The sequence below is a fragment of the Ranitomeya variabilis genome, chromosome 8 (genome assembly GCF_051348905.1).
Source record: "Ranitomeya variabilis isolate aRanVar5 chromosome 8, aRanVar5.hap1, whole genome shotgun sequence".
NCBI classification, from domain to species: Eukaryota; Metazoa; Chordata; class Amphibia; order Anura; family Dendrobatidae; genus Ranitomeya; species Ranitomeya variabilis.
Genome location: NC_135239.1, coordinates 34,438,257 through 34,454,785, shown reverse-complemented (window position 1 = coordinate 34,454,785; position 16,529 = coordinate 34,438,257). Strand labels below are relative to the sequence as shown.

At 46.0% G+C, this 16,529-nt stretch overlaps 2 protein-coding genes across 4 annotated transcripts in view; one reads left to right on the top strand and one right to left on the bottom strand.

Moving 5' to 3' along the window:
* The window catches only part of BTF3L4 (basic transcription factor 3 like 4), a 21,360-nt gene extending 14,806 nt beyond the window's left edge, over positions 1–6,554 (bottom strand). Inside the window, exon 1 of one of the 3 annotated variants that reach the window (XM_077278201.1) lies at positions 6,431–6,554. The gene's annotated coding sequence lies outside the window, so the exon portion shown is untranslated. Of the gene's footprint in view, positions 1–2,675; positions 3,178–6,430 lie in introns of those variants that run through there. The other 2 variants (XM_077278199.1, XM_077278200.1) reach the window with 2 other exon arrangements.
* On the top strand, positions 6,542–16,529 carry TXNDC12 (thioredoxin domain containing 12). Its single transcript, XM_077278197.1, has 7 exons — positions 6,542–6,675; positions 9,876–9,936; positions 10,640–10,692; positions 10,778–10,851; positions 11,702–11,771; positions 11,966–12,049; positions 14,775–16,529. The coding sequence occupies exons 1-7, from the start codon at positions 6,573–6,575 to the stop codon at positions 14,849–14,851; spliced, it is 522 nt and encodes a 173-aa protein (XP_077134312.1). The 5' UTR covers positions 6,542–6,572; the 3' UTR covers positions 14,852–16,529.

Sequence of the window (16,529 nt, the reverse complement as noted above, 5' to 3'; positions counted from 1 at the left end):
TCTGCTGTGCAGGGCTGCAGGCTTACCAAGTGTCTGCACTGAGCAGACACTCGGTAAGCCACCTCCTTCCCTGCAGGACCCGGATGCCGCGGCCATCTTGGATCCGGGACCTGCAGCCAGGAAGGAGGTAGGAGACCCTCGCAGCAACGCGATCACATCGCGTTGCTCCGGGGGTCTCAGGGAAGCCCGCAGGGAGCCCCCTCCCTGCGCGATGCTTCCCTGCACCGCCGGCACATCGCGATCATGTTTGATCGCGGTGTGCCGGGGGTTAATGTGCCGGGGGCGGTCCGTGACCGCTCCTGGCACATAGTGCCGGATGTCAGCTGCGATAGGCAGCTGACACCCGGCCGCGATCGGCCGCGCTCCCCCCGTGAGCGCGGCCGATCGCGTATGACGTACTATCCCGTCACCCGGAATTAAGTCCCAGGTCACCTTGACGGGATAGTACGTCAAACGGGATTAAGGGGTTAATAACCAAAAAGTACAAGGAATCCAGCAGCTTGTAAAGAATCAATTTGTTCTGTCCGCAACATAGGGGCAGTTGTCCGAATGTCCTTTAAAAGTGCACACATCCTCGGGCCGGGCACTGGACAGATCTCATGTATCGTCTATGGAAATGTGATGTCCTATTATAATACCCAAAAATTACATAGTGAATGCTAAACGGCGTCAGTGACATACAGAGGGGACTGTTGACTTTGGGGAGAAGACCCACAGCTAGTCTAGATAGTCAAACTTGAACATGTGAAACTGGTGTTATGGGGGTAGTAGTTTTGGGAAACCTCTTTCATCAGGTTAATGGAGGTTCATATATAATACATGTGGCTCAGTGATTAGCATTATTGCTCTGTAGTCCTTGGTTTAAATCCCATCAAGGACAACATCTGCAAGTAGCTTGTATGTTCTCCTCGTGTTTGTGTGGGTTTCCTCCAGGTTCTCCCGTTTCCTCCCACATTCCAAAGACACACTGATGGGGAATGTAGATTGTGAGCCCCAATGGGGACAGTGATGTCTAAAGCGTTACAGAACAGCGCTATGTAAGTAAAGCAGAATATTTCTCGAACACAATAAGATATTACTCATCATTCATTATTGTGTTTACACTTTTTTTTTTACTGAAGTAAAAATGGTTCTAACATTGACTTATCTAATCTGTATTCATTATTTAATCCACATCTTTTTTAAGTTGACTTCAAATTTCTATTTGTTTGATATATTTTTTTAAATGAAACTAATGTTATAGCCCAAGTCATCATTTGCATTGGTGATGCAGTTGGCACTCCGCCCTGGTGGGCTAGGAGAATCCTCGCTAAATTAAAAAGGGAACCCGTCACCAGGTTTGCCCCATGAGATTTGGCATTGTGCTCCTGCATACTTCTGTGCCCTGACTAGGGGAGAGTAAAGCACTGCAGAACGTATGCAAGAAGACTGGCATAGAAAGAAGAGAAACAGGACCAAAACAGCGTCGACCTTCGAACCCGAGCATCCCGCAGGTGAGTAAAAATAATAATCTTTTATTTATATAGCACCAACATAATCCGCAGCGCTTTACAGGTTGCACACATTATCATCCCTGTCCCCGATGGGGCTCACAATCTAAATTCCTTATCAGTATGTCTTAGGAATGTGGGAGGAAACCCACGCAAACACAAAACATACAAACTCCTTGTAGATGTTGTCCTATGTGTGATTTGAACCTAGGACTCCAGTGCTGCAATGCTAACCACTGAGCCACCGTGCTGCCCGTGAGTATGACATGTTTTTCTTTTGTTGCAGGCTGGATCGGAGGGTATATTAGTATGCTGCGTGTGAGGGCTGAAAGGTGGTGGCCGTATCTCATATGGGACAAACAAGGTGACAGGTTCCCTTTAAAGGATTCCCATCCTCAGACTAGAGAGATTTTGGAACAAACTCAATTTGCAACCGCTCCTCAGATTTTAACAGCTTTGTTTTCAGCTCCTTGCTGAAGAGACCGACCACCACTGATGTGATCTGACCGGGATTAAGACGCGACGGCGCTGCCCAGCCTCGGAGCAGCACTAGCAGACTCAATAGAAGAGCTTGCAAGCGCTGCGCATATTTCTACAGTCTTAGCAGCGGTGGCCGATCTCCAAGGCAACGAGCTGGAAATAACAGAACAGTATTAACATCTAAAGAACGGAGGGAGAAGTTTATGCAGCAAATTGACTCACTGACAATCGCTATATCCGACAATATCAATCTATGTAGACGGGAAAAACTTAAGCAAAACCCACTTGCCGTACCCCTGTAGAAAAATACGGCCAGTGCCGGGGTTTTGTGTTTTTTTTTATTTTTAACCCTTTAATAAGTTATGTAGGGTCACACGAGCTAGTCTTCATATTTCCACAAGCATGGAAGACAGGTAACCATCTATTTCGGTAGCCCCCTAACTCGTGTCCCTCCCCGCTCGGTGCGTTGCGAGCTGTCAACTGCACATGCGACTAATAGTCTGAATATTTGGTGCAACTAACCGCAGGTTACTTTGTCTGCAGCCCCCCTGCACCCTGTCAGAATGGTTTGTGCAGTTGGAAACTAACATTTTAAGACCTAGAAAGACTTTCTCCTATTTTGATTCATTTTGGGCAAAACAAGAAAAAAAAAAAAGCCACAACTGATAAATCCAGTGTGCAGGAGTGTATAGGAAACCACTGTACCTGGTATCAGGAGGGCTCAGGCCGCAGCACAAGCAACTCGCTGCGACTTTTTATGGCCAGGGTAAAATGTCGCACAAGATCCGCGCCCACTGCAGACCCTCACCGGGAGCCGCCATGTCTGCGCCTTTACAACCCGCAGATTTACACCAGAACGGCCTATTCTAAAGCCATCCTCCCAGTCAGCACCGGGCCCTCCGGCCTCTGCTCCCTGCTGCCTCCACTAGCTGGTAATGCGACCGTCTCCACACACAGCCCCCTCCGGACACAATCCCCTGTTGCTCCCCGGGTGACGTAGAGCGGTATAACCGAGCACCGGAGCGCCACTCACCTTTACCTCTCAGCTCCGCTCCAGCACGAGGTAATCAAGATGGCGATAAAGGATGATGGGCGGAACGTAACGACGCCTCGCACGCTGGGGGCGGAGCCACAACAGAGCGCATGACGTCATCCCGCTGCGCTTCTGAGCCGGGGAGCTATTCTGTTTCTATGGCAACCAATGATGCGGCCCATGACTAGGAGTCTCTCCCCTCTATGTCTGCGCCATGGGCTCATCAATACCTCGCAATAGAATGGACAGGCACCACAAGTTCCAGCAGAGCGTGGTCTCTCCATGTGGAAACACATTCACTCCTTTTGTCTCATTTTCACATACTTGACAACTCTGGAGAAGTGACAACGGGGAATAAAAATAAAAAATAAATAAAAAATGGCGAACGACATTCATTGTGCAGTAAAAAATGCTGTGGTAATAACACGATTCTCCACGTCAGTGCGATCGCGGCGATACCAAACAGCAGACAGTTTTATATTTTACTGGTTAATAAAAAATCACATATTTGTAAAAAGATAATTAATAAACGTTTGTGTCACGACGAGTTTTACAGACCTGATAATTTGTTTTTCTTATTTGCAGCATTCTGGGCCACATACGACATTTTGATCATTTTTATTGCATTTTCTGGGGAGGTGCGAAAACCAAAAAAAACCCACAATTCTGCTGGTCTGTTTTTTTCTAACCCGTATGGGTTATATCATTTTATATTTTGCGAAATCAGACTTGTGGGCACAGGGTGATGCCAAATATGGTATTTTTAACTGAGGTAAGATGGTTTATATACAGTACAGAGCAAAAGTCTGGACACCCCTTCTCATTTAAAGATTTTTCTGTATTTTCACGGCGGTCCTCAGAAGCAGAGGTGACTCTTGGTCTTCCTTTCCTGGGCCCATCCTCATGTGAGCCAGTTTCTTTGTAGCGCTTGATGGTTTTTGCCACTGCACTTGGGGACACTTTCAAAGTTTAACCAATTTTTCGGACTGACTGACCTTCATTTCTTAAAGTAATGATGGCCACTCGTTTCCCTTTACTTAGCTGCTTTCTTCTTGCCATAATACAAATTCTAACAGTCTATTCAGTAGGACTATCAGTGGTGTATCCACCAGACTTCTGCTCAACACAACTGATGGTCCCAACCCCATTTAGGCTGCGTGTCCACGTTCAGGATGGCCGGCGGTATCGCCGGAGCGGCGAAGCCGCTCGGCGCTAAGCCCCGCCCCCTTCTGGGACGCGATGATGCCGGATGTGTTAACTGTACACATCCGGGATCATCGCCCCCCTCCCATAGGGCCCTGTGTTATGCCTTGCGGGGACGCTGCGTCCCCGCAAGGTGTACGGACATGCTGCGATCTGAAAAGACGCACAGCATGTCCGGAGTCGCAGGCCCGCCGCGTGTGGGTTTCCACGCATAGTGGACACGGGATTTCAAAAAAATCCCCTCCACTATGCTGGAACATCTGGACGCTGCGTGTTTGATGCTGCAGCTCTGCGCAGCGTTTACTGACCGTGGGTACACCTCCTGGTAAGGCAAGAAATCCCACTTATGAAACCTGACAGGGCACACCTGTGAAGTGAAAACCATTCCCGGTGACTGCCTCTTGAAGCTGATCAAGAGAATGCCAAGAGTGTGCAAAGCAGTCATCAAAGTAAAAGGTGGCTACTTTGAAGAACCTAGAATATAAGACATAATTTCAGTTGTTTCACACTTTTTTCTTAAGTACATAATTCCACATGTGTTAATTTATAGTTTTGATGCCTTCAGTGTGAATGTACAATTTTCATAGTCATGAAAATACAGAAAAATCTTGAAATGAGAAGGTGTGTCCAAACTATTGGTCTGTACTGTACATATAGAGAGAAAAGTAAAATGTGAAAAGTAAAAAGAGAAGTGTTAACATATATATATTATTTCTTGTTACTTTTCACTTTTTTCACTTCCCATAGTGAACTTGCAGCTGCAATTATTTGAGGGCTTGCGCTGCATATTGAAAACGACATTCTCCCATGAAGCGCAGTCACGGGGGGCATCGGGGGCTTCCGTAAACCTCCGGCTGCCATGGCAATTCAGAGGCACCGCATAACCAAATTCTGAGAATGTACATCACAAATGCTGCATGTAAGCCCCTTTATTACACTGCAGAATGAATACCGACCAAACCTCCTAAATAAATACATTTCTGAGCTCCTTTTCCAGGTGACTCTGCAGATAATGTCCTGAGACCAGCGCCAGTGTTGGAAGATTGTCTGCAGCGGTGCTGGGGGGTTGCCTTTAGCTGGGGTGTAACCATAATAGGTGCAGGGGTTACAAGCACACCCGGGTGCTGGGGACTAGAGGGCCTCAAAAATCCCTTTACCCCATAGGAAAAAACTATTACTATTAGCGACCTGTGATAGTTGGGGTCCATGTTGGGGATTTTGCATCGAGGCCCACAAGCTCCGCCATTGGCCTTTAGGGATGGTGGCAGCATAGTGACTGACGGACAACCTCACACACAGGGCGTGCAAGATCCACACAACAAGCCCTTCACAGAATTTCCTGCAGCATGTAAAATAAACTCTTCACGGGCTAAAGATGAATAAATTATGTTTTTTTTGTCCTGTATTTTGCAACGTATTTCCAGTGTATTTTCCTCCCTACTTGCTGGAGCCCTTTGCAGCCACCTACTCTGCCTGCCCCTGCCATTTACCACTGACCTGCCCAGAATGTTTACCACAAAGTAACAGAAATGATCATCTGCTTTATGTTCACACTTAAAGGGAGCCTGTCACATGAAAAAACACTCAACCTGCAGATATGGGGTTAATCTGTAGGTTGACAGCATTCTGATCCGATCTGGCGCAGGCACATGTAGTCCCCGCTGTGTTTGGGCTTCAGTCTCAGTTACAGCTGACGTTCACTTTTTAGAATGGAAGAAAAATGTTGCTTGCTCTAAAAAAGGACAGGGGCCCATAGTAATCACAGGGGCCCATAGTAATCGCAGGGGCCCATAGTAATCGCAGGGGCCCATAGTAATCGCAGGGGCCCATAGTAATCACAGGGGCCCATAGTAATAACAGGGGCCCATAGTAATCACAGGGGCCCATAGTAATCACAGGGGCCCATAGTAATCACAGGGGCCCATAGTAATCACAGGGGCCCATAGTAATCACAGGGGGCCATAGTAATCACAGGGGGCCATAGTAATCACAGGGGGCCATAGTAATCGCAGGGCCCCATAGGAATCGCAGGGGCCCATAGGAATCGCAGGGGCCCATAGGAATCGCAGGGGCCCATAGTAATCACAGGGGTCCATAGTAATTACACGGGCCTCTGCTGCCATGTGGAAAGGAGAGGATCGGTGCAGCAGTTGCAAGCACGGCATGTATTATCCAGTCTGCACACCCACATCACATACACAGCGTGCACACACGGAGGACCCACGTATCGGTCACACGCGTGGAGTGTACGTTGTACAGCAGCTCCTCCCGCCGAGCCCCGGTCACTGCTGAGCCGCCTCCATCCGGTGCACATCACTTCCCCCGGACGCTTCTCCTGCTCGCTGTCTGTGCTGCTCCCCGCTGTCATGCTGCCTTCTTGTAACAGCCGCTGTTCGGTGCTGTGTGCCAGTGTCCTCCTCCTGGCTGTAGGGACCGCGCTGGTATCTGCTAGTGAAGGACTTGGCAGAGGTAACGTCATTGATGGACTGTGTGCTGCGGGGTCTGGGGGCTCTGTGGTGCCCTGTGCGGGGTCTGGGGGCTCTGTGGTGGGCAATTCATGGGTAGTGTGGTGCCTTCTGCAGGGTCTGGTGGCTCTATGGTGTGCTGTGCATGGTTTGGTGGTAGTGTGGTGTCCTGTGCAGGGTCTGGGGGCTCTGTGGTGGGCAATTCATGGGTAGTGTGGTGCACTGCCCATGGTCTGGTGTAACTATGGTGTCCTGTGCAGGGTCTGGTGTCTCTATGGTGCGCTGTGCATGGTTTGGTGGTAGTGTGGTGCTCTCTGCAGGGTCTGGTGAGTGGTGACACTGTGGTGCGCTGTGCATGGTTTGGTGGTAGTGTGCTGTCTTGTGCAGGGTCTGGTGTCTCTATGGTGTGCTGTGCATGGTTTGGTGGTAGTTTGGTGTCCTGTGCAGGGTCTGGTGGCTCTATGGTGTGCTGTGCATGGTTTGGTGGTAGTGTGCTGTCTTGTGCAGGGTCTGGTGGCTCTATAGTGTGCTGTGCATGGTTTGGTGGTAGTGTGGTGTTCTGTGCAGGGTCTGGTGGCTCTATGGTGTCCTGTGCAGGGTCTGGTAGCTCTGTGGTGACCTTTGCAGTGTCTGGTGGCATACCTGACCTGTTGTGCAGAGAGTGGCCAATTTGACCACACACTTTGGAGGCCCTTTTGGCTGACGTGATCCTGCATATCTTTGGGTGTGGGCCACTGGGTGCTGACTGTCATCCATGATGGCTGCCGAGTGTCAGTGTAATGCCTGGCTAGGCGTCCTTGGTGGAGCTGGGAACAGCACTGTGTCCTTTTCAGCACTTCAGCAGACCATGTATCCTAGTTTGGCATCCTGCCATCCAGGATACAAGGCTGATAACACCTGAGGGAAAGTTCCTGCCATTGTGAACAGGTGTTCTGTGGGCTCGGTGGGGATTGTTTCTGTGAGGTCGGTGGGGGATTGTTTGCGGCTTACATAATAAGCGCTATGGTGGCGTTTCTGGGGCTGTAATGTTGTTGGCATAACTGACATTAGGTTAATCAATACTGGCGGCGTTTCTTATGCCAGAAATGTTATTCCATTCCTTATAACTTTTATTTTATGGTCAATAAAGTTGTAGGAGGGAATATTTTGCACGGTTCAAGTTGTACATTTTATCATTGCCATTTTTGGATCCATACAACTTTCTGATCTTTTATGCTGTTTTATTGGGAGGCCGGTAATTCCAGCCACTGGCCGAGTTATATAGGTGCACAATCATGGCACTAGTTCCCCTAGTTCCCTCTTCAATAATGCTGTATTGATTAACAATAACTTCTATTTTACAAGATTAAACTGTTATGATCGGATCTGTTGCTGATCGCTGCAGTGAAACTCGAGTGCTGGCTGTACAGGTCCTTCTCAAAAAATTAGCATATAGTGTTAAATTTCATTATTTACCATAATGTAATGATTACAATTAAACTTTCATATATTATAGATTCATTATCCACCAACTGAAATTTGTCAGGTCTTTTATTGTTTTAATACTGATGATTTTGGCCTACAACTCCTGATAACCCAAAAAACCTGTCTCAATAAATTAGCATATCAAGAAAAGGTTCTCTAAACAACCTATTACCCTAATCTTCTGAATCAACTAATTAACTCTAAACACATGCAAAAGATACCTGAGGCTTTTACAAACTCCCTGCCTGGTTCATTACTCAAAACCCCCATCATGGGTAAGACTAGCGACCTGACAGATGTCAAGAAGGCCATCATTGACACCCTCAAGCAAGAGGGTAAGACCCAGAAAGAAATTTCTCAACAAATAGGCTGTTCCCAGAGTGCTGTATCAAGGCACCTCAATGGTAAGTCTGTTGGAAGGAAACAATGTGGCAGAAAACGCTGTACAACGAGAAGAGGTGACCGGACCCTGAGGAAGATTGTGGAGAAGGACCGATTCCAGACCTTGGGGAACCTGAGAAAGCAGTGGACTGAGTCTGGTGTGGAAACATCCAGAGCCACCGTGCACAGGCGTGTGCAGGAAATGGGCTACAGGTGCCGCATTCCCCAGGTAAAGCCACTTTTGAACCATAAACAGCGGCAGAAGCGCCTGACCTGGGCTACAGAGAAGCAGCACTGGACTGTTGCTAAGTGGTCCCAAGTACTTTTTTCTGATGAAAGCAAATTTTGCATGTCATTCGGAAATCAAGGTGCCAGAGTCTGGAGGAAGACTGGGGAGAAGGAAATGCCAAAATGCCTGAAGTCCAGTGTCAAGTACCCACAGTCAGTGATGGTGTGGGGTGCCATGTCAGCTGCTGGTGTTGGTCCACTGTGTTTCATCAAGGGCAGGGTCAATGCAGCTAGCTATCAGGAGATTTTGGAGCACTTCATGCTTCCTGGCACCTGCTCACAGTGCCAAAACCACTGGTAAATGGTTTACTGACCATGGTATTACTGTGCTCAATTGGCCTGCCAACTCTCCTGACCTGAACCCCATAGAGAATCTGTGGGATATTGTGAAGAGAAAGTTGAGAGACGCAAGACCCAACACTCTGGATGAGCTTAAGGCCGCTATTGAAGCATCCTGGGCCTCCATAACATCTCAGCAGTGTCACAGGCTGATTGCCTCCATGCCACGCCGCATTGAAGCAGTCATTTCTGCCAAAGGATTCCCGACCAAGTATTGAGTGCATAACTGAACATTATTATTTGATGTTTTTTTTGTTTGTTATTAAAAAACACTTTTATTTGATTGGACGGTTGAAATATGCTAATTTATTGAGACAGGTTTTTTGGGTTATCAGGAGTTGTAGGCCAAAATCATCAGTATTAAAACAATAAAAGACCTGACAAATTTCAGTTGGTGGATAATGAATCTATAATATATGAAAGTTTAATTGTAATCATTACATTATGGTAAATAATGAAATTTAACACTATATGCTAATTTTTTGAGAAGGACCTGTATAATGCAGCCGGCACCGGTGCTGTACGAAGCAGGTGACCCTCATGTACAGTGTGCACCTGCACTTAGATCAGGTTCTCTGAAAGCTGATGCCAGCCCTGGTTCACAGGACTGTGACAATTATCAAGTGTCTAGAAATGCATAGGAATAAGCCATATGTACCAGGACTCTATTTTTAAGAATTTTATTTCATGCACTTCCTAATATTTATTTTTGCATTTTGTTTTTTTTTTTAGGTTTTGGAGATCATATTCATTGGAGAACTCTGGAAGATGGGAAGCAGGAGGCCGCCAGCAGGTAATGGCCATGTTGATTTGTAGGAGAAATGCCCTTATCAAAGTTCACATACTGCATATTTGGTTCTGATTTTTCTGCAGCTTATCTACATCGAAATCTGTTTTTGTTCCATGCAGATTTTGCTGCATATTTGTTAGGCTGTTTTTCCATATGCTGTGTTTTTAGAAATCTGTTCTGATTTTTCCGGCTCCCCATGGAGGTCCACAGGAAAAAAGGCACCTAAAAAAATGTCTTTACCCTCATGGGCCAGATTCCGACATCTGTGCTTTGCAGTCCACAGACAGATAACGATGCATGGACCAACCGCCGGTCTGATGACTGACAGCTTCATAGACTATACGAGGCTATTGAATACGTGTCAGGAGACCCTTGGCGCCAGTCCGTGCATCATGGTCCGATCAGGGATGTATGAACCGGCGTCGTTTTCATAAAATCGCATTCATTTTGCTTGAACTGTTAAATGCAGCAGATTTTCTAAACGCAACAGGAAAAAAAAAATGAAAGATTTAACATGTCAAGGATTGAAAAATGTGCACCGCAGGTCAATTTACCCATAGAAAATATCTGCTTTGTGTTGATGAGCTCCTCTGTGGCTGGTACGGTATTACGCAGCAGATTTTCTGCATGGAAAATCCACACTTTATTCCGAGTTGTACCATTTTATATGACCCACATCAGCTGATCTTTTCTTCATTTTTTGCAGTGGGTTGCCAATAATGCTTGTGATCCATAAAACCTGGTGTGGGGCGTGCAAAGGTAACCAACTGCAACTTGGACAATGAAAGATGTGGAAGAGCAAAGGAACTTCTCACCTTTACCTGTTATTGTATTTCTCATGCAGCGCTGAAACCAAAGTTTGCCGAGTCCAAGGAGATCTCCGAACTTTCTCATAACTTCATCATGGTGAATGTGGAGGTGAGCGCAGCAAGTGTATTATGTGGAAGTCCAGGATTTAAATGCTCATATGTTAGGCAATATCTGATCCAGGACTCTGTCATCCGAGCAAAAGTGGCCAGTCTTCCCTCTTACATAATCAGGAGAGCAGCAGGAATAAAGTATGTATGTGTGTGTGTGTGTGTGTGTATATATATATATATATATATATATATATATATATATATATATATATATATGTATATATATATATGTGTGTGTGTGTGTGTAAATTATATATATAATGTATATTATTCTGCATTACTACCCTGTAAGCCATGACCAGGGTGAGCCGCGGGGTGTAGCAGAGGGCAGGGTGAGCCACCGCTGGAAAACGAGGCTCCATAGGCTTAGTACGGAGGATTCAAAAGACTTTGCTTGATTCTCTTGGACTACGTTGGACCTGCAAGGGATTTTTTTAATTTTTTTTTATAAAGTGGTGAACAAGGCAAAGAGTCAAGGAGTGGTCATTTAAATAAAGTTTTGTTGTGGTTTTTTTTTGTGTGTGTGTTTTTCTTTTGGTTAGTAATAGGGGTGTCTCCATTACTATCCCCAGGACTTGATATCAGCTGTGTCTTCGGACAATTCACAGCTGACATCAACCCCATTACCTCAATTGCCAACGCACCAGGGAAGCGCAAGACTTGTAGCATCTCATGTGATGCGCGGCTTCGGGGTGCTATTTTTAGGATGGGAAGGACCTAATAACCAGGGACCTTCCCAGCCCGAGAATATAAGCCCACAGCTGTCTGCTTTACCTTTGCTGGTTCCCAAAAATTGGGACCCAACGTCATTTTTTTTCATTCATTTAATTTTTATTGTTTTCATATAGGATGAGGAGGAACCAAAGGACGATGCCTTCAGCCCTGACGGTGCTTACATTCCCAGAATTCTCTTCCTTGGTGAGCTTTCTGTAAGACTGATATTTCGGCATGTTAGGCGGGTTTACAGTTTTGTCCATTTTAATGACATTTGACTCCATCTGGTTATTATTTCATCCTGTAAATGACCAAAAATAACCCTGATAACGCGCAAAGCTATATTATCTGTTAGATGTTCCCCAGGGCTACAGAATTTCCATTTCTTACATTTGCAGATCCCAGTGGACACATCCATCCTGAGATCATAAACTCCAACGGAAACCCCAGCTACAAGTATTTCTACAACACAGCAGAACAAGGTATGTGAAGACCCCGACGCTTTCTTCTACGAAGTATTAACTTTGGGGTAAACTAGTATTTATTAATAGGCAATCTGTTCACACTGGCGCCTCTTTTATGTGACGCCACCGAAAACCGTGTCGGTGACATTGAGGCAATGATGCGTCGTGTGCACGGTTCTCTAGGCTAGGGTGGCCTCTATAAGGGGTTTGTGTACACATTCATCACCTCAGTTTTTTGGTTATTATTCAACATCCATCTTAGCAAGAGGCATAATAGTGAGTGACGTATCCTTTATGCATCCTCTGGATAGAATTTGACCCTCTATGAAGTGATAAAGTTACATAAAACTTTCTGTGCAAGAAAGCAGATTGCCAGATAATAAATATATATAATACTCCTGCTGGTGTCATCCTTAAAAACTTTAGTATTTGATGAAACCAAAGTTAGTCATAGACTTCAGGTAGTTATTCTCGGGGCAGGTGCAGACGACCATATTGTCTGTCCGAGTGCAATACGTCCGCCTCGCCCCCGGCCAATACGTCCGCCTCGCCCCCGGCCAATACGTCCGCCTCGCCCCCGGCCAATACGTCCGCCTCGCCCCCGGCCAATGCGTCCGCCTCGCCCCCGGCCAATGCGTCCGCCTCGCCCCCGGCCAATGCGTCCGCCTCGCCCCCGGCCAATGCGTCCGCCTCGCCCCCGGCCAATGCGTCCGCCTCGCCCCCGGCCAATGCGTCCGCCTCGCCCCCGGCCAATGCGTCCGCCTCGCCCCCGGCCAATGCGTCCGCCTCGCCCCCGGCCAATGCGTCCGCCTCGCCCCCGGCCAATGCGTCCGCCTCGCCCCCGGCCAATGCGTCCGCCTCGCCCCCGGCCAATGCGTCCGCCTCGCCCCCGGCCAATGCGTCCGCCTCGCCCCCGGCCAATGCGTCCGCCTCGCCCCCGGCCAATGCGTGCTATGGGGTCATGCACATATCTGATTTAAAAAATTTTTTTTTTTTCTCCCTTGGACACTGTCTGAAAATAAGAGAATTCTTTTTCTCCATCGCCTCCTCGTCTGAGAAAATCGGATCAAACTCTTGTGAAACTTGATCAGTGTCATTTGCATAATTGATCTAATTTTCTTGCATGAAAAAAAAAAAAACGGGATAGTGCGTCCGAGGTCAGATCCCCTGCTTTGATGTGGGCTCCGGCGGTGAGCCCACATCAAAGCCGCGACATGTCAGCTGTTTTGAACAGCTGACATGTGCACGCAATAGCGGCGAGTGGAATTGCGATCCACCCGCCGCTATTAACTAGTTAAATGCCGCTGTCAAACGCTGACAGCGGCATTTAACTAGCCCTTCCGGCCACGCGGCCGGAAATGCGCTCATTGCCGACCCCGTCACATGATCGGGGGTCAGCGATACGTCAGGATAGTAACCATAGAGGTCCTTGAGACCTCTATGGTTACTGATGCCGGCTAGCTGTGAGCGCCCCCTGTGGTCGGCGCTCATAGCAAGCCTGTAATTAAGCTACGGTACATAGGAGCCGATCTGATGATCGCTGCTATGTAGCAGAGCCGATCAGGCTATGCCAGCTTCTAGCCTCCCATGGAGGCTATTGAAGCATGGCAAACGTAAAAGGAAAAAAAATGTTTAAAAAAAATATGAAATTTTAAATCACCCCCCTTTCGCCCCATTCAAAATAAAACAATAAAAATAAAAACAAATATACACACATTTGGTATCGCTGCATTCAGAATCGCCCGATCTATCAATAGAAAAAAGGATTAACCTGATCGCTAAAAGACATAGCAAAAAAAAAATTGGAACCGCCAAAATTATTTTTTTTTTTTTGGGTCGCCACGACATTGCATTAAAATGCAATAACGGGCGATCAAAAGAACGTATCTGCACCAAAATGGTATCATTAAAAATGTCAGCTCGGCACGCAAAAAATAAGCCCTCACCCGACCCCAGATCACGAAAAATGGAAACACTATGGGTATCGGAAAATGGCACAAATTTTTTTTTTTTTTTTTTTTAGCAAAGTTTGGAAATTTTTTTCACCACTTAGATAAAAAATAACCTAGACATCTTTGGTGTCTATGAGCTCGTAATGACCTGGAGAATCATAATATCAGGTCAGTTTTAGCATTTAGTGAAGCTAGCAAAAAAGCCAAACAAAAAAACACACATGGGATTGCACTTTTTTTTGCAATTTCACCGCAGTTGGAATTTTTTTTCCCATTTTCTAGTACACGATATGGTAAAACCAATGATGTCATTCAAAAGTACATCTCGTCCCACGAAAAATAAGCCCTCACATGGCCATATTGACGGAAAAATAAAAAAGTTATGGCTCTGGGAAGGAGGGGAGCGAAAAACGAACACGGAAAAAACGGAAAATCCTAAGGTCATGAAGGGGTTAAAGTGTTTTTTCAGCTCTTCCCTTTTACACCTCCTAAGTGGAGCGGTGCTGCTGACGTGTCTTTTGTGTGGCGAGCAGGTATTGTGCATCCAGCATGGTAATTAGAATAGGACACGTGCATGATACTTGCCCGTAGGCGAACGTCAGGGTTCACATCCGTAGCGCCTATCCCCTTCTAATATGGCGATCAAAAGTGCTAGATAATGGATAATCCCTTTTAAAAGGAATGGTCATGTCAGTTCTAAAAGCTGTCGCCGGTACATCTTTATAATTTATATGATTGTGAATATTTAATATTTCTGAATCTCTCTTTTTTTTTTTTTTCTCGCCATCCAGTCGTGGAAGGTATGAAGGAAGCTCAAGAAAAACTTACTGGAAATTTTGTGAAGAAACAGATTGAAGATGAGTTATAACCGCTAGATTTCCCATCCCAAACTGTTCCTCCCTGAGGCTGTGCGCCCCCAGGGGTTATAGCGATTTGTTCCCACTCTTGGGTCTGGAGTACGCACCCTCCATTCACCCCTTTCTGTTCACTTCACTAAAAGAGATTTTTTTTTCACATTTTTTTTTTTCTTAGATGACCAATACAGCTCACCTAATATTCTTCCTACGAGCTTGGAATTTTCAGTGCATCCACGGGACCGGTCATATTACATGCAGATGTGTTATGTGAGACCTTAGGAGGGATTCTCCTGCATCCATATACTACCTACATTGCCAGATATTTATTGCTTATATTCTTTAACCAGGTCCGTGCCTGGTTAAATGGCGCTCGGCCTATTTTCTTGGCCTTTTGTTTACTGAAGGTTTTGCAACAAGTCAGTTTACGTTAATTCAAATATAGGGGATATAAATGTATTATTATTCTTTTTAATCTTTTTTTTTTTAAGATCATTGTTTTTGCTGAGCGCTGCATATTTCGAGCTGAATTGGATCCTGTCCTGTGATTGTAGGACAGGACGACCTATTCCTTGGCTCTGAATATATACATCTCCTACAAAGAGATGTAATATGACTGGGAGCGGCGCCCATGGATTATACATTGGGGCACATACGACAGTATGGACGTTATATAGCATTCGGCCTCCTTGTTTCTTATTCCTGACTTTTATAGTCTTCGTGCATATTGTGCAGCTTGGGTCCCAATTTTGAAATCTAGGATTGTGGTGCTGTTTTGAGAAGAAAGCCATAATGTTATGTTATAAGCTTGGACAAATCCTTATTTCCAAGACTGTAAGTCCGTAGAATAGGGGCTAACTAAGGGGGACCTAACTGAGCGCTGAGGATCTGACTGCTAGGACCCCCAGAAATTCTGACAACTCTAGAACCGGATCCCCATCTTTTAATGGGACCAAAGTTTGTAAATGGTGGATGTTAGAGTTCATTTCTGTCATCTGCAGGGGTCTCCACACCTGGACCACCACCAATCAAATCATCAGACATGTCGCTGTGACACTTCTGTGCTCCCATAGACAAGCGATCATATACACCTGAGCACCATTGAAGACTGATTTGGCGGAGCCCCTTACTCAGGATCTGTGGGCGTCCTGGCAATCGGACCCCCAGCGATCAGTATGTCATCCACTATCCTGTCGAGAGGCATTCTTACTATCATGGCCATTACCCTTTAATGCTTTAGGAATTTCAAAAACAAATGCCGACCAAAGTACCTGTATAATTTTACTACCTGCGCTCCCGTAGCCCAGATCTAAAATGTTGTGTGGGCTTGTGAAAGATTTCTGCTTTGTCACAGTGCCATGTCAGATATTTTGATCGGTGGTGGTCCTGGTTCTGAGACCCCTGCTTATCACTGACATTAAGGAGCAAAAGTGATTAGTTTAGCGTTGTGCCCCTTTGGCTTGTTAGCTGATACTTTTGTTTCCCTTCATCTAAAAAATGCCCGGGAGTCTTAGCTTAATAACAGTGCTGGTATGTTTAATTAGGCTATAGTTTGTTTTTTCTTTTTATAAAGCTTGCACTTAAAAATGGCAGCGATAAACAATTCATCTTAAAAAGAAAATGAAGACTTGCAGTACCCATTATTTTCCTGTAGGTGGCATTGTGAGCTTTGTAAAAAAAAAAAAGGAAAAA

Coding starts and splice junctions, on each gene's coding strand:
- TXNDC12 (XM_077278197.1), top strand. CDS start 6,573: ATGCTGCCTTCTTGTAACAGCCGCTGTTCGGTGCTGTGTGCCAGTGTC. Junction 6,676..9,875: donor TAGTGAAGGACTTGGCAGAG/GTAACGTCATTG, acceptor TTTTTTTTTTAG/GTTTTGGAGATCATATTCAT. Junction 10,693..10,777: donor CTGGTGTGGGGCGTGCAAAG/GTAACCAACTGC, acceptor TTTCTCATGCAG/CGCTGAAACCAAAGTTTGCC.